At 46.5% G+C, this 17,587-nt stretch overlaps 1 protein-coding gene and 2 long non-coding RNA genes across 3 annotated transcripts in view; 1 reads left to right on the forward strand and 2 right to left on the reverse strand.

Moving 5' to 3' along the window:
- The window catches only part of LOC308465213, a 266,569-nt gene that overhangs the window by 121,215 nt on the left and 127,767 nt on the right, over positions 1 to 17,587 (reverse strand). The gene's annotated exons all lie outside the window — the stretch shown is intronic.
- LOC308464764 lies at positions 4,290 to 7,027 on the reverse strand. Its single transcript, XR_013980158.1, has 2 exons — positions 6,540 to 7,027; positions 4,290 to 5,177 (listed from the first exon to the last, which is right to left on the reverse strand). It is a non-coding gene; the product is annotated as an uncharacterized lncRNA (long non-coding RNA).
- Positions 11,681 to 15,587, forward strand: SPRR5 (small proline rich protein 5). Its single transcript, XM_080984478.1, has 2 exons — positions 11,681 to 11,896; positions 14,767 to 15,587. Exon 2 carries the CDS (start codon positions 14,788 to 14,790, stop codon positions 15,058 to 15,060), a length of 273 nt encoding a protein of 90 aa, XP_080840604.1. The 5' UTR covers positions 11,681 to 11,896; positions 14,767 to 14,787; the 3' UTR covers positions 15,061 to 15,587.

Here is a 17,587-nt window from a genome sequence, read left to right on the forward strand (position 1 = left end):
TGCAGTCAGCTACCATGAGTTTGGGATTCTCTACCTCTTTTGACGCAAGGTTTCGAGAGAGCTAAAGAATTAATACTTCAAAGGCTTAGGGACGTGGAGTCAGAATGGCTTCAGGATTGCTCTCCACTACTATTTCAGACACGTAGTTTATATACTTATGTATGTGTTTGCCTTGTAAATTTATGAACATATGATTTATATATATGAGACCTTAGAATTCCTATAACAAAGAATAGAATAAAATTGGGGTTAAGGGTTTTCTCAGGATGGTTTCATTGGTGTCATGGTTTTGGAAATGCTCTGGGGGGGTGGAGAAGAAAACACGGGGGGCAGAGAAGGGTCAGTTGGGTGGGAGTGAGAAATGTCTCTATTTTCATCTGAGGAATGTTGGGTGGTATGCCAAGATTACTCAGCCCTCCAGAAGTTTTGGGACTACAGCTCCCATCGTCCCTAGCTAACAGGACCAGGGTTGATGGGAGTTGTAGTCCCAAAACATCTGGATGGCTGAGCTTGCCTATGCCTGACCTAGTCCAACACTCTGGCTCCCTTCTTTAATGTTGCAGTTTGCTTAGCTGTACTAACTGCTACATAAAGGCAAGGAGCATGTTTGCCTTATCTTCCATTTTGCGGACTCAGAAGGTTTTATCTGTATGAGCCGCAAAGCCGCAGGTTGCTGGCTGGAAGCCCACAACTGCACAACGTATTTTGGGTCTTTGTTATGAAACCAAAGAATGGGTGAGACTCCTAAAAGACATTAGATGAGCTCATAAAGGATGCCACTAAACTGGGAGGCAGAGCTGGCAACTGAGCGTGAATGAAAACATTGGGGCAAATTTATGGAGGAGAAGACATTCAATGTCACAATGTCCCAGTTGGATGGGTTATGATTAAGCTGCCGGTAAACTCTGAGTGTTCCTACACCTGATATTTAGCACGCAGGTAATAATTTCCCAGATGCCAAAGAATTCCTCCTACGTGTCTGAGCGTTTCCAGGGAAGGTGGACAACACCGCGGGTGTTTTCCTGGTGAGCTCATCACTGGAAGCAGGCGGGAGAGAATGATAAGTATTTATTTCACTTTCATCCTGAAGCGCTCGAGGTGATGTAGGTGGAGACGACTTGCCCAAGAGCTTCGCAGCCCTGCGGAAGATTTTAACCCAGGCCTCCCATGTTCTGGTCTCTCACTTAAAATAAGGTTACCAGATATTTTTTTTCCAAAGAATCTGGGGGCACTTTTTTTTTTTTTTAAGAGAAAAAAAAGTTATTTAAAAAAGAAGTAGTATCTGCTCTTTTGTGGTCTCCTCTGTCATGCGGCCTTCCTCTGGGCCCCGGCCTGCTCTCTTGGAGTGCTAGCCGCTGTGGAGTAGGCTGGGATCGGGACTGGGCTCGGCCATGTGTCCCTGCCCTCCCGGTGTTCTCCTACCTCTCCTCCTTAGCGGCAACAGCGGCAACAGCGTGGCAAGGTCGGGGTTCCCCTCTTTTTTCTCCTTCCTCTTTCTCTCTCCTCCTTCTCTCTGCATTGGCTCCAGGGTTTTCCGGGGTTGACGCGCCGGGCGTCCCGATTCCCCGTTGGCAGCGGCAGCGGCAGTCTCAGCAGCCCGGAGCCAGCCTGGTAGCGTAGTTGATTTCCCCGGAAATCGGGAGACTTGGAAGGCATGCATCAAACAGAAAATCCCCCAAACTGGAGAGTCCCCCAAAAAGCCCATGTTCAGGGGAGGAAACCAGAAAATTTAGAGCAGGGTGGGAAGTCCAGTGTGGTGTAAGAGTTAGAGCAGAGCTTTCCCAGCTTTTCATGATGGTGACATGCTTTTTAGACATGCATCGTTTTGCAATACAGCAATTCAGTTTTACTAGCAAACCAGAGGTTAAATTCGCTCCTTTCCAGCCCCGGAAGGAGCATTCACACGACACACGTACACACTGCAGCCGACACACTAACATGTCGTGACACACAGTTTGGAAAGCTCTGAGTCTGAGTGTCAGACTAGGACCTGGGGGTAAAGGTAAAGGGTAGAGGGACCCCTGACCATTAGGTCCAGTCGTGGCCGACTCTGGGGTTGCAGCACTGATCTCGCTTTATTGGCCGAGGGAACCAGTGTACAGCTTCCGGGTCATGTGGCCAGCATGCCTAAGCCGCTTCTGGCGAACCAGAACAGTACATGGAAACACCATTTACCTTCCCGCCAGAGCGGTACCTATTTATCTACTTGCACTTTGACGTGCTTTCGAACTGCTAGGTTGGCAGGAGCTGGGACCGTGGGCTCACCCCGTCGTGGCGATTCAAACCACCGATCTTCTGATCGGCAAGCCCTAGGCTCTGTGGTTTAACCCACAGTGCCACCGGCATCCCTACTAGGACCTGGGGGACTGGGGTTCAAATCCCCACATAGCCATGAAACACATTGGCTGAACTTGGGCCAGTCGCTCACTCTCAGCCTCAGTTACCTCATGAGATTGTTGTGAGGAGTAAATGAAGAGTGGGGGGGTTAGAATCATGCACACCACTTTGATCTCCTTGCAGAAAAAGGTGGGATATAAATGCCGTAAATAAAATACATACGTCTTAACAACTGCACCCTACGCTGTTGCCGGGGGGGGTCCCAGCTGTGCGTTCTGCTTCCAGTTTAATTCTTTGAGTGGTATTTATTATTCAGTTAATTTTCCCTTTACCCTTTAAGCGTTTCTCTCCCCCCCAGACACACACACCAGTCCTTACAAAACAATGAAAAAACCAAAAGAAGGAAGAAGTGGCATTTATCATTCGGTTAATTACGCATCCCTCTGCTTAAGGTCCAAGGGCAGCTTCTGACAATTTAAACTGCTTTATTAAAAACGGTTTAAAACAAATTACAGCTGCAGGGTTAGGGCGGGTCTTAAAAACATGCATCTCGGGCGTTCAAGGGTCAAGGTGGAGAAGTTCACCTTTGGCACAGGGTGGAAACTGCCAAGATAAATTGCCAGATGCATTGCTGGAGGGGGGGGGGCAAAGTTCAACAGTTCAAAGGCTGCCACAAATGATGCCTTTCCCTAAGTCATTGCTGCCAGCACCTGAATTTCTGAGGGCAACAGAACTACCAAGATCTTGCTGATCTTAATGCCTGAAAGCATGGGTAGGCAAACTAAGGCCCTGGGGGCCAGATCCGGCCCAATCGCCTTCTAAATCCGGCCCACGGACAGTCCAGGAATCCGCGTGTTTTTACATGAGTAAAATGTGTCCTTTTATTTAAAATGCATCTCTGGGTTATTTGTGGGGCATGGGAATTCATTCATTTTTATTTTTATTTTAAAAATATAGGCCGGCCCCCACAATGGTCTGAGGGACAGTGGACTGGCCCCCTGCTGAAAAAGTTTCCTGACCCCTGCCTGAGAGGGTCTTTCTAATAATAATAATAATAATAATAATAATAATAATAATAATAATGCTTCATCTAGACAGGAGCAACCCCTAAGTCTCTGTGTGTTCTCTGTTCTGCTTCCTTAATAAAGAAACTAACTGTAAGTTAGCCGGCGTTTCACTGTCTTCCTCTGATCTGCAAACAACCTTTTCTTCTTGTCAGCTCCCTAACATTATCTTTCCACCAGTTGGCTAAGACTTTCCTTTTCAGACAGGCTTTGGGGAACCATGGTTCGGATGATCACTGAGCTATCGTCAGGGCCAATTGCTGGTTCTGAATGTGCTTTGGCTATTGTTTTTAACTAGTTTGCTTTTATTTTTTTGCATTTTGTAATGATGCTTAGGGTAAAGGCGGGATATAAAATACAGTAGTACCTCAGGTTAAGAACTTAATTCATTCTGGAGGTCCATTCTTAACCTGAAACTGTTCTTAACCTGAGGTACCACTTTAGCTAATGGGGCCTCCTGCTGCCGCTGTGCCGCTGCTGCACGATTTCTCTTCTCATCCTGAAGCAAAGTTCTTAACCCGAGGTACTATTTCTGGGTTAGCGGAGTCTGTAACCTGAAGCATATGGAACCTGAAGCGTATGTAACCCGAGGTACCACTGTACTGAGCTTGATGAACCGATGAGGCAATGTACTCTGCCCCTATTTAAATGAACCCTTTGTTCAGAACCACGAGGACTACAGTAGATTCTTATTCTATGTTTAAGGGAAGGGCCACAGGTCACTGGCAGAGCATCTGCTTTGCATGCAAAAGGTCCCAGGTTCTGGGAAGCTGCTGCCATTTATCATGGAAAATATTGAGCTGGATGGAGCAATGGTTAAAGGCAGCTTCCTGTGTTCCTGCTATGCAAACAAATGACCAAGTGATAAATAAAGCACTGAAAGGCTGATTCATTACAACGTGCACCTTTTAATAATACATTCAGGCAGAGAACTGGGAGCCAGAGCAGTACACCAGGGGAGCAAGAAGGCTATTGGAGGAACAGCGATTGCAAATAGCATGGAATACAGGACACATCCTATATTTCAGGTGTGGCTGTCTACCAGCCAGACTATCAAAGACAATGTACATACAGATGTTCAACAACTATACTGGTGAAGAGTTAAGCCATCCAGTGATGGATTGAGAAGGATGGGTGAACCATCGGATGATGTCCACAGAACTGGATTGGCTGACCACAAAGTAGATCCTGTCCACCATTTCCCCTCCACGTTGTGTATATCTGTTTTAAGAGCAGATATGAAGGGTCATATGCAGCTAAGTCACACTCAGAGCAAACCCACTGGATTGTAGCCAACTACTCAGAGGAGACCCATTGCAAGTAATGGACTCTAAGTTAGCCGTGTCCAGCAGGCCTTTTCGGAGTGGGGTAAACATTGGCCACTGAAATTAATGGGCTTAGGTTAGGGTAGAAATAACATGATGTTACAACGAAGTTCACAGCAAGATGGAAGTCAATGAAGCTGACACCTGGGTGTTACTTCCTGCATCCATCTCCAGCCCTCCTTCTCTCATGGGTTTTTGCTTTGGCTGTTTATTTCAGGGTTTCTTAGCAGCACTTTGGATCCTGGGTCTGTTGAGGAGGACACTTTTGCTGTGGAGGGAGGCAATCCTGCTGAGGAGGACACTTTTGCTGTGGAGGGAGACAGTCCTTCTGAGGAGGACACTTTTGCTGTGGAGGGAGACAGTCCTGCTGAGGAGGACAACACTGAGGAGGAACCTGGCAAGGCTGCTTGCACTGTTGCTGCTGCTGTGACATTTTGGATTGCTGGAGAAACTTGGAGGAGGAAGAAAAAGAACACGATTCGCCATTACTGATTGCACTGATGCTTCAGAAGATTAGCAAAATAGAAGGGAAAAATAAACAATTAATGGAATAAGTGGGCATGTCTTGATAGGTGTCAACTTTAAATCAGGGGTGGAGAACCTGCTGGAGAGTCATGTCTTCTCCCAAAGAATCCTGGGAACTGTAGCTTGTGAAGGGTGCTGAGAGTTGTAAGGAGAACACTATTCCCCTTTCAGAGCTACAAATCCCAGAGCAATTTAACCAACAATCCCAGGGAACTCTGGGGACTGTAGCTCTGTGCAGGGAACTGGGGTCCCCTAACAATTTTAGATGCCTAGAACAGATGGGGGCAGTATTATTAAAAAAGAAAATACAGATTGAAAACAAGAATTCAGTAATGGCAGCGTCCAATCCTTTGGTGCAGAGCAAAAAGAGATGGCCTTATAAGCATCTGAAGCAACTGTTGGGTGAAGCTTCATCAGAGACAAGGGCATTCCACAATGATTGTGGATTGGGCTGCTCAACCAACTTTCCATCCACCTTACAGTAGCATCACCCAGCCCATGTATTCCCTACTTGTCAACAAGCATATCACTGACAAATCCTTCAGTGAAGTCAAGATACACTATGTGAATGGTTTTCCCATGATCTGCCTCCTCGGTGGAGAACGTTAGTAAATAATAATTATAATTATGAACAATGACATTAGGCATGTCTGAGGCTGCTAGCCTAGGTACATTAGCTAGGTAATATCCCACTGAGTTTGGTGGGGCTTAATTCTGAGTAAACTTTCCAGTCACCTCTGCTTTCTCCTGAAGATACATCCTAGACCACCCCAACTTGCTGCCACCTAGACAAACCCCATCATCCCTGACCATTGCCCATGCTGGTTGTGGCTGATGGGAGCTGTAGCCCAACAACACCTCCTTTACATCTCCACAAGTGTATTTTACATGGGATCCCTGATTGGTTGGGCCAAGTGTCTAAGACAGGGCTAGGGAACCTGTCCCTCAAGATGTTGCTGGGCCCCATCTCTCATCAACCCTGGCCATTGGCCTTTGGGAATGATGGGAATTGGGGTGCAGCCACATCAGGAGGATCACAGCTTCCCTCTCCCAGAAATAAACAAATGCCTTTCCTGCACCTAAGTTACCTCCATTGCAACACTTCATTCTTCTAATGCAAAGGCAGGACTCCAACTCCCATCTCCCTTGACCATGCTGGCTGCTGGGAGCTGGAGTCAAACGACATCTTGAAGTCACCAAACTGGAGAAGACTGCTATGTTCTGAAATCTAGCTTCGTCAGGAACATGCAACTTCCCACCCCAAAAAAAGCTAACTAATTCTACTTACCTGATGTAACGTTCAGTCAAGGCTCAATCAGGCACGAGAAGCAAAGTTTAGTGAAGAGTCCTAGGAAGTGAGGGACTTTTTATACACTCACTTCATATGTTGGTTTGATTGAGTAAGGAAAAGGGGGGGGGAGATGTTTCACCTGGCTGAGTAAAGGATGCTTTTGCAATCTCGACATGTCCATGCAGCAGCAGCATCAGGACAGTCATGTTCCAAGGTATCATTATCTTTTGGGGAAGAAGAGTTCATTTCTGGGTCCATGCATTGTGTCAACGAGAACCCCACCTAGATATTCATTGGAAAGGAAGAAGCATTGTCATCATCTGTCTTCTGCCTCATGTTGCTTGCTCAACGCAGGAAATCACCTAACCAATTGACAAAATGCCCCCCCCCAAAAAAAAATTAAAATAGCTGCATAACTGGGAATGGAGAAGAAATGCGGTTTGCATTTTAATCAAATGTTTATTTCAACTTCATTAATAAGGCAACCAAAGGCAGGCTGCAGCCAAGCAGAATAGTAAGAACGTAAAATTTACTTAAGAATTATACATAAAAATATATAAGAACTTGGCTACAGTAAATAGAACATGCATAAAAAACAGAATCTCAAATATCAAGGGAGGCTTCATGATCTGGTCAAAGCTGAGCAGCCTCCACATCAAATTTATCTGCATGATGCTCTACAGACCTGTCCGAACCGAACAACAGATATTTAATCTTTCCCATATTGCCACGGGTAGCAACCACTGCTAAAACTTTCCCTGAATATTTTTGCCTCAGGCAACTGTCATGCTATACATTTAAAGCACTCTGATAGCACTTTAAGCAGATAAAGAATTCTGAGAGCTGTAGTTTGTTAAGGGTGATGAGAACTGTTATGAAGTTCATAGTCCCCTTACAAGAGCTACAATTCCCAGAGTTCCCTGTGAAGAGGGATTGATTGTTAAACCGCTTTGGGAATTGTAGCTCCGTGAGGGGACTGGGAATGGGGTCTCCTAACAACTATCAGCACTCTTGAGAAATTATAGTTCCCAGGATTCTTTGTGGGGAAGCCATGGTTATCTAAAGTGGTATCATGATGAACATGAAGTGAATGTGGCTTAACTTAGGTTCATTCATTTCAGTGGGTTTACTCTGAGTAGAAATTAGTTGGCTACGACCCATAGGGGTTGGGAATATCCTGATCACGATTCCTAGATGATGCAATGCGCTTAGTACTATTATTATTGGGTTGGATCCAATGGTACCCCTAACTCAGAGTAGACCCACTGAAGGTAACTAAACATGACTGATTCGGATCCATTAATGTAAATGGGTTTACTTTGTGTCTGACATAGTAAGACATAAAAGAGCATATGTTAGTGAAAACAACAAGCAAAAATGCAGTAAATTAGGGTAAATTGCTTTTAGAAATTGTGCAGGATTAATTTTCATGAGGATTTAGAGCAGGCTTCCTCAACCTCGGCCCTCCAGATGTTTTGAGACTACAATTCCCAGCATCCCTGACCACTGGTCCTGCTAGCTAGGGATCATGGGAGTTGTAGGCCAAAAAACACCTGGAGGGCCGAGGTTGAGAAAGCCTGATTTAGAGGGGGGAAATCATCACAAGATAATGTGAAAAATGGGGAGAACTAAACTTAATACAGTGGTACCTCGGGTTACATATGCTTCAGGTTACAGACTCCGCTAACCCAGAAATAGTGCTTCAGGTTAAGAACTTTGCTTCAGGATGAGAACAGAAATCGTGCTCCGGCAGTGCAGCGGCAGCAGGAGGCGCCATTAGCTAAAGTGGTACTTCATGTTAAGAACAGTTTCAGGTTAAGTACGGATCTCTGGAACGAATTAAGTACTCAACCAGAGGTACCACTGTATTGGTAAAACAAGAAACTGAGAGAAAAAGAAATTGACAGATTTTTGTATGGCAGCAAAAAAACCTGAGTCATCACAATCCCTATGAGATATAATTGCCTACAAAAATACACATTCCTGCAAAAATAAGCATTCCCTAAACTAACGATGAGTTTTTGTAAGGACTTTATAAACAAACACCACATATAGCGAAGTGTATTTCCTGTGAGTGAATATTTCGCCTGTCAGGCCACACTGCATCATGGGCTTTGGAGTGGTCATGAAGGAAGACGCATTCAAGAACTGTCTGGGACTTGGCTTACAAACGGTGACATTATCGTGCCAAGTGGGGTGGTGATTACTATGAACCAGCAGCACTTGTCACAAGTGTTGCAGTATTGTTGCAGTATTTCGTCTTCCTCTTCAGGATGCCAGCCAGCCATGCCCACAGACATCCCACTCCATTCCATCTCTCCCCCTCCAGCAGATGCCATGTCTGGGTTGCCATATTTCAAAAACTGAGAATTCGGACACAAAAATTGAGCTTCTTTCTTCTTCTTTTTCAAGATCAACACTTCCAATGTGGGCTGCCATATTCCTGTGTTTTCCCAGACATTTTATCCACTTCTTGAAAACCTCACCAGGAAGCCATTTTTTGAAGGACGGATCAAGGCTGGTGAGGACATGAAAGAAACTGTGAGAATCACGAGGAAGGGAGCATTGCCAAAGGTGATGAAACTTTCATGTGCTTCACCCCATTTCCTGCAGTCTCCCACAGTCAGAGCTTTATGTCCTTAATTAAGTAATTAATATCCTGTCGGAGCCAAATGTCCTTAATTAATTCCTATTATATATTTCTGTAAAAAAAAGTAATAAATTACTGACTGTTCCCAATGTGATCCCGTAATGCCGAAAGGAACTTCGCCAACATACCAGGAAGACAACTCAAAACAACAGCCACATGGGTAAACAGGTTATATCTATTAAAATAGAACAAATTGAAGAGTTTCAAAAGCAGCCTCAGTAAGCCAAGTTTAACAAGGTAACCAAGCCAAATATGTTTGGAGAGGTGGCCGGAAATCGATGGGGGGCGGAAGTCTCATACCCTCCAACAATTCTCCGGTGAAAATAGGGACGGATGTCCTATTCCATTATTAGTATTATCATTGTTTTGCCCCAGCCATTCTGAGTGGCTTCCAACATATATAAAAACATGATCATAGAATCATAGAATCATAGAGTTGGAAGAGACCACAAGGGCCATCGAGTCCAACCCCCTGCCAAGCAGGAAACACCATCAGAGCACTCCTGACATATGGTTGTCAAGCCTCTGCTTAAAGACCTCCAAAGAAGGAGACTCCACCACACTCCTTGGCAGCAAATTCCACTGTCGAACAGCTCTTACTGTCAGGAAGTTCTTCCTAATGTTTAGGTGGAATCTTCTTTCTTGTAGTTTGGATCCATTGCTCCGTGTCCGCTTCTCTGGAGCAGCAGAACACAACCTTTCTCCCTCCTCTATGTGACATCCTTTTATATATTTGAACATGGCTATCATATCACCCCTTAACCTCCTCTTCTCCAGGCTAAACATGCCCAGCTCCCTTTAATGATAAAACATTAAACATTTTTTTAAAAAAACTTCCCTATACAGAGCTGCATTCGGATTGCTCAAGGGCTGGATAACTCCATAAAGGTAAAGGTAAAGGTACCCCTGCCCGTACGGGCCAGTCGTGTCCGACTCTGGGGTTGCGCACCCATCTCGCTTAAGAGGCCGGGAGCCAGCGCTGTCCGCAGACACTTCCGGGTCACGTGGCCAGCGTGACAAGCTGCATCTGGCAAGCCAGCGCAGCACACGGAAACGCTGTTTACCTTCCCGCTAGTAAGCGGTCCCTATTTATCTACTTGCACCCGGGGGTGCTTTCGAACTGCTAGGTTGGCAGGCGCTGGGACCGAGCAACGGGAGCGCATCCTGCCGCGGGGATTCGAACCGCTGACCTGACGATCGGCAAGTCCTAGGCGCTGAGGTTTTACCCACAGCGCCACCCGCGTCCCCGGATAACTCCATACCCTCCAACAATTCTCTGATGAAAATAGGGACATCCTAGGGAAAACCTTTTAATGAGGGTGAAAGAGGAGAGTGCAAAATATGGTCTGAAGCTCAACATAAAAAAAAAACGAAGATCATGGCCACTGGTCCCATCACCTCCTGGCAAATAGAAGGGGAAGAAATGGAGGCAGTGAGAGATTTTACTTTATTGGGCTCCATTATCACTGCAGATGGTGACAGCAGCCACGAAATTAAAAGACGCCTGCTTCTTGGGAGGAAAGCAATGACAAACCTAGACAGCATCTTAAAAAGCAGAGACTTCACCTTGCCAATAAAGGTCCGTATAGTTCAAGCTATGGTTTTCCCAGTAGTGATGTATGGAAGTGAGAGCTGGACCATAAAGAAGGCTGATCTCCAAAGAATTGATGCTTTTGTATTATGGTGCTGGAGGAGACTCTTGAGAGTCCCATGGACTGCCAGAAGATCAAACCTCTCCATTCTGAAGGAAATCAGCCCTGAGTGCTCACTGGAAGGACAGATCGTGAAGCTGAGGCTCCAATACTTTGGCCACCTCATGAGAAGATTAGACTCCTTGGAAAAGACCCTGATGTTGGGAAAGATGGAGGGCACAAGGAGAAGGAGACGACAGAGGATGAGATGGTGGGACAGTGTTCTCGAAGCTACCAGCATGAGTTTGACCAAACTGCGGGAGGCAGTGGAAGACAGAAGTACCTGGCATGCTCTGGTCCATGGGGTCACGAAGAGTCAGACACGACTAAATGACTAAACAACAACAACAAATACCGCTTTAAATGCACAGTGCAGATGAGGGCTGAGGACAGGAAAGGTTTAGTACAATCCGCACTTTTTAAAAAAAATCTACAGGCCCCCCAGTCAAATAAAGTTATGGGATCTCTGGGCGTTGGGGCTGGAGGAAGAGGACTAAAGTTCAGCGGAAATTACGCAGCGAGTTCCCGTAAACAGCGAGACAATTGATGTTTCTAACATGAATGCTCACCCATCATTTATGATGCATAATGGATTGAGGAAATGCTTTCCTCTTTCTCAGAAAGCAGTGCTCAGAGGATGTTGCAGCCAATAGTGGCCAAAGGTATTATCATCATCCAATTAACAATTAGGTGGAGTTTCTGCTGGGGAAGAAAATAAATAAATAAATAAATAAACGGACTCTCCTTCCCAAATGATGATGCAATCTTCCTCCGTGACTACCCTGCTGATGCACACAAACAAATTAAGATCACAAATTAAGATCTACTCAACAACTGGAGAGGGTGTTCCCCTTTTGATTTTTGATTTATTTATTTATTTTGGACAGGTGAGTGAAATTCTTCCGATGCAAACAGGAACTTAATGTTGGCATATATATAGGACATCGCCTCTGCAGGCTCCTCATTCTACTTTGCTACCTGACCACTTGAGTGTTGACCGTTTCTGAGCTTGGGTAAGCAGCACTGGTTGTTATGTTTTGGGGGTGGGTTTTTTTTCAAAGGCTGCTTTTGTTGTCAAGACTGGTTTTAAGATGGTGGTTTTGGGAGGGGAAACTGTGGGTGGCGTAGGTGCCAACTCCCTGGGGCCCTGGGTGCCCGAGCACCCACAAAATTCCCCGTGAAGGGGCTGGGCAACCACAAATTTCAGTGCCAGGGCCATGAAAGCTTCATGGCTCAACACTGGATCTGGCCTGGTGGAAGGCTCTGTCTCATGAGACCAGGGCCCTGCAGGATCTGATTTCATTCCGCAGAGCCTGTAAGACAGAATGGTTCCACCTGGCCTTTGGCTTGGAACCAGCCTGATCCCCTCCCCATCTTTCCTTTTCCTTCTGTGATCGAACCCCTATTTGGGGACTTCCCTGGCTTTTTTCTGGCTCACTTAGGACCAGTCTGGATAGTTGGCCTTGGTGAAAAATTTGATGTTTTTGATCCGGGCTTCCACTGAAATGAGGCTGCATTTTAAGTTGTATCTTAATCCTGTTTTTAAGTTATATTTTAATCCATTGTTTTTATACTTGATGTTAGCCACCCTGAGCCCGGTCTTGGCCGGGGAGGGTGGGGTATAAATAAAATTAAATAAATAAATAAATGGCAATCATGGCCCCGGGCACTCATGGTTTGCAGGGCCAAGTTGGCACTCCTGTTGGATGGAACATGGGAAGTTGCCTTATATAATGGCTTGGCCCATTGGTCTATCTAGCCTGGTATTGCCAACACTGATTCGCAGTGACTCTCTAGGGTTTCCGATGGGGAGATTTTCCATGCCCTACTTGGAAATGCTGGGGACTGAGCCCAGTACTTTCTTCTGCAAGTCAGGTGATCTCCCACTGTGGTTTCATATTTCCCAAAGATGATCCAAATGGGACATTGATTGTCGACATGAAGAGGGCCGAGAGGCCAGCTGGCTAGCCCCAGCTGGGCCGTCTCCTTCCAGCCATCCCGCTGCGTAGACCATCACCTCTGCTCTAACGTAAATCAGCGACCTGGCTTCAAAGCCAGGGCACACTATCAGCAGATCGAACTGAGCACACAGAATAGGCGTGAGGCTTGTGGAAGCATACTACAACTACAGATTTATTAACCATAAATCAGGACAAAGAAACATGTCGTCTCAGAGAGAACAGCTAAAAGCAAAAGCTATACATACAACGGAAGTTCTCGGCTTACTGTGCTGGAATGTAAACAGACATGTGACACATAACAATCCCTTGTCTGTTCCTTAAGGTGGAATGGAAATGACAACATTGATATCTGACAAGGCGGAGTTAAATGATGACTTGCAAAGCTGTGGTTTTCCCTGAAGCAGGGATGGGGGACCTGTGGAACTTCAGATGTCGCTGGAGTTCATCTCCCATCATCCCTGATGGGAGCTTGAGTCCAAGGACATTGGACTACAACTTCCATCATCCCTAACCATTGACCAATGCTGGCCAATGGGTTGTTGAGAGTTGGGTCCCAACTGGCGGGTTGTTGAGAGTTGGGTCCCAACAACGTATGGAGGGTCCTGGGCTCCTCATTCCTGCTTTACTCCTCTGTAGGTGCATTTAATATGTGATCCCTGATTGTTTGGGACATGATTGGTCAAAGGCAGGTCTACGCCATGACTGTTCAAAGTGGTAGCAATAGTGGTTTTCATTCACAGTGAATGTGACCTAGGGCAGGAGTGGAAAGTAATGGATTCCCTCCCAAAGAATGCTGGGAAATTGTTATGATGCTGAGAGGAGACTCCCTATTCCCCTCAGAGAGCTACAATTCCCAGAGTGGTTTATCAACCCCTCCCTCTTTCCAGAGATCTCTGGAAATTGTGAGAGCACTTGACAAACTATAGTTCCTACCATTCTTTGGTGGAAGCCATGACTTTCCTCAAATGATGTGATACTTCTTCAAATGTACAGTGCAAATGAGGCCTAAATAAATAAGGTGGTTCTGGTCCCTGGTTCTTTGAATTTCACACCGCTGAAAATTCATGCATTGGGTACTATTTTTGTTATATATATATATATATATATATATATATATATATATATATATGGTATATGGGTAACTGTGCCCCTGAAGGCACCAGGTGCGCAGCCTGGGAGTCATTTTGGACTCACAGCTGTCCATGGAGGCACAGGTCAATTCTGTGTCCAGGGCAGCTGTCTACAAGCTCCATGTGGTACGCAGGATGAGACCCTATCTGCCCGCGGACTGTCTCGCCAGAGTGGTGCATGCTCTGGTTATCTCTCGCTTGGACTACTGCAATGCACTCTACGTGGGGCTACCTTTGAAGGTGACCCGGAAACTGCAACTAATCCAGAATGCGGCAGCTAGACTGGTGACTGGGAGCGGCCGCCGAGACCACACAACACCGGTCTTCAAAGACACCGGTCTTGGCTCCCAGTACGTTTCTGAGCACAATTCAAAGTGTTGGTGCTGCCCTTTCAAGCCCTCGGTCCAGTATACCTGAAGGAGCGTCTCCACCCCCATCGTTCTGCCCGGACGCTGAGGTGCAGCGCCAAGGGCCTTCTGGTGGTTCCCTCACTGCAAGAAGTCAAGTTACAGGGAACCAGGCAGAGGGTCTTCTCGGTGGTGGCGCCCACCCTGTGGAACGCCCTCCCATCAGATGTTCAAAGATAAGAATAACTTCCAGACTTTAGAAGACATCTGAAGGCGGCCCTCTTTAGGGAAGCTTTTAATGTTTGATGCATTATGGTATTTTGATGTTTTGTTGGAGGCCGCCCAGTGTCTGGGAAGGCGCAGCCAGATGGGCAGGGTATAAATATTAAATTGTTGCTGTTGTTGTTGTTGTTATATATTAAAGATCTCTCTCTTTGTCTTCTAGGCTTCTCTAAATCAGCAGAAGATGTCTTACCAAAGTCAGCAATGCAAGCAAACTTGCCCACCCCCTCCTCAATGCAAGAAGGCACCTCAGAAATGCTGCCCACCACCTCAGCAGTGCTGCCCCCCTCCCCAGAAGTGCTGCCCCCCACCTCAGCAGTGCTGCCCCCCACCTCAGCAGTGCTGCCCCCCTCAGCAGAAGTGCTGCCCCCCTCCTCAGCAGTACTGCCCCCCTCCTCAGCAATGCTGCCCCCCTAAGCAGTGCTGCCCTCCCAAACAGGACCCCCCATGCTGTTAAGCGACGTCTGCCACAGCCTACCCAGAGAAGTCCCCGCAAGGAGAAGGGTAGGAGGGAAGGAATGGAATATGGAAGCATGGTCTGATATTTATGATCCCATTCGTTTTCCATCCACCTTTGCTGTCGGCTCCATTCTAGCAAACACTTTCCTACCTCTTTCAAAAAGGCAAGCTGAGAAGAACAGAAAATCTGGGAATCGATGTTTCCAGGGCACACAGGACCCCAGCCCATCTAGTCCTGTCAACATCAATGGACACTCATCTAGTCATCAGCTCAGAACATCAATAGCCAATGGATATCTGTGTGTCTCACCCTGACAGACCTTGTGAGCGCTCAGCTGAAGAGTCCTGTCTGGAAAAAAACCTTCTTTGCAACCTAATTTCCCCTATATTTATTTTATGATGTATCCAAAATAGAACATTGAATCATCTGGTTCACCCTTTCCCCCTTACAATATATCTTTTCTTCCAATGTATTGCTCTGGGCTCTGACGGCAAGATATTATTAAAATTTATGCACAAGCATCAGTCTGCCTTCTCAAAGTCGTTCTTCCCTGTGTGTCTTGCTGCAGGATTTGTACTGCAATGGTTGCTCTGGTCTGACCAATGGGAGCTGGTCCCTGGCAGGGAAACCTGAGAAGTGTGGGTCCAGTGTAGTGTAGTGGTTAGAGCATCAGGCTGGGAACTGCAAGACCAGGGTTCTAGTCGCCACTCATCCATGAAGCTCTCTGGGTGACTTTGGGCCAGCTGCTACCTCTCAGACTAACCTACCTCACAGGGTTTATGTGGGGATTAAATGAGGATGGGGAGAACCATGTATATAGGAGACTACGGTCCTTCAGATCGCCTGGGCCTAACTGCACAGGGATGAAGAAGAAGAAGAAGAAGAAGAAGAAGAAGAAGAAGAAGAAGAAGAAGAAGAAGAAGAAGAGGAGGAGGAGGAGGAGGAGGAGGAGGAGGAGGAGGAGGAGGAGGAGGTTTGGATTTGATATCCCACTTTAACACTACCCAAAGGAGTCTCAAAGCGGCTAACATTCTCCTTTCCCTTCCTCCCCCACAGCAAACACTCTGTGAGGTGAGTGGGGCTGAGAGACTTCAAAGAAGTGTGACTAGCGCAAGGTCACCCAGCAGCTGCATGTGGAGGAGCAGAGACACGAACCCGGTTCACCAGATTACGAGACTACCGCTCTTAACCACTACACCACACTGGCAGAGCTTTCCAAACTGTGTGACTTGACAAGTTAGTGGGTCAGCTGCAGTGTGTAGGTGTGTCAGGCGAATGGTCCCCATGCTCCACCCGGGACTGGAAAGGGGTTAGTTTAATCTCCAGTTTGTTAGTAAAACTGAAGTGTGTCACTAACATGAAAATTTGGGAAAGCTCTGGTATAAAGGTAAAAGGTGAAGGACCCCTGGATGGTTAAGTCCAGTCAAAGGCGACTATGGGGTTGCAGTGCTTGTCTCGCTTTCAGGCTGAGGGAGCCAGCGTTTGTCCACAGACAGCTTTCCAAGTCATGTGGCCAGCATGACTAAACCACTTCTGGCACAACGGAACACCATGACAGAAAGCAGAGCGCACAGAAATTCCATTTACTTCTCTGTCACAGCAGTATCTATTTATCTACTTGCACTGGCGTGCTTTTTAACTGCTAGGTTGGCAGGAGCTGGGACAGAGCAATGGGAACTCTGCCGTGGGGATTCGAACTGCCAACCTTCTGAATAGCAAACCCTTAGTGGTTTAGCCAGGCATGGCCAAACTTGGCCCTCCAACTGTTTTGGGACTACAACTCCCATCATCCCTAGCTAACAGGAATAGTGGTCAGGGATGATGGGAATTCTAGTCCCAAAGCAGCTGGAGGGCCAAGTTTGGCCATGCCTGGTTTAAACCATAGCGCCACCCACATCTCATGGTATAGGGCTTTATGAACCATAAGCAGCACTTTGAATTGTCCCTAGAAACAGACGAATAGCCCGTGGAGCTGTTTTAACAAGAGAGTCATATGGGCTTCTTACAAAGCCCATGGACCGATGGGAACAACCACATAACCTCCAACATTTCTCTGGTGAAAATAGGGATGTTCTATGCCAATAGCAACAACAACAGCAGCAGCTATTATTATTATTATTATTATTATTATTATTATTATTATTCCACCCAACTGACTGGAGTATACAGGGCTGCCTTCAGATGTCTTCTAAAAGTTGTATAGTTACTCATCTCCTTTGCTCCAGGGTTGCATAGCTCCATACCCTCCAACATTCTTCCAGTGAAAATAGGGACATCCTAAGGAAAAGGGGAGGGACACGGGTGGCACTGTGGTCTAAACCACAGAGCCTAGGGCTTGCCGATCAGAAAGTCGGTGGTTCGAATCCCCACGACGGGGTGAGCTCCCGTTGCTCGGTCCCAGCTCCTGCCAACCTAGCAGTTCGAAAGCAAGTCAAAGTGCAAGTAGATAAATAGGTACTGCTCCGGCAGGAAGGTAAACGGTGTTTCTGTGCATTGCTCTGGTTTCACCAGAAGCGGCTTAGTC

The sequence above is a fragment of the Podarcis pityusensis genome, assembly GCF_964106645.2.
Source record: "Podarcis pityusensis genome assembly, chromosome: 16".
In the NCBI taxonomy this organism is placed as follows: Eukaryota; Metazoa; Chordata; class Lepidosauria; order Squamata; family Lacertidae; genus Podarcis; species Podarcis pityusensis.

Bases quoted from the DNA above. Each gene is read 5' to 3' on its own strand.
- SPRR5 (XM_080984478.1), top strand. From the start codon at position 14,788: ATGTCTTACCAAAGTCAGCAATGCAAGCAAACTTGCCCACCCCCTCCT.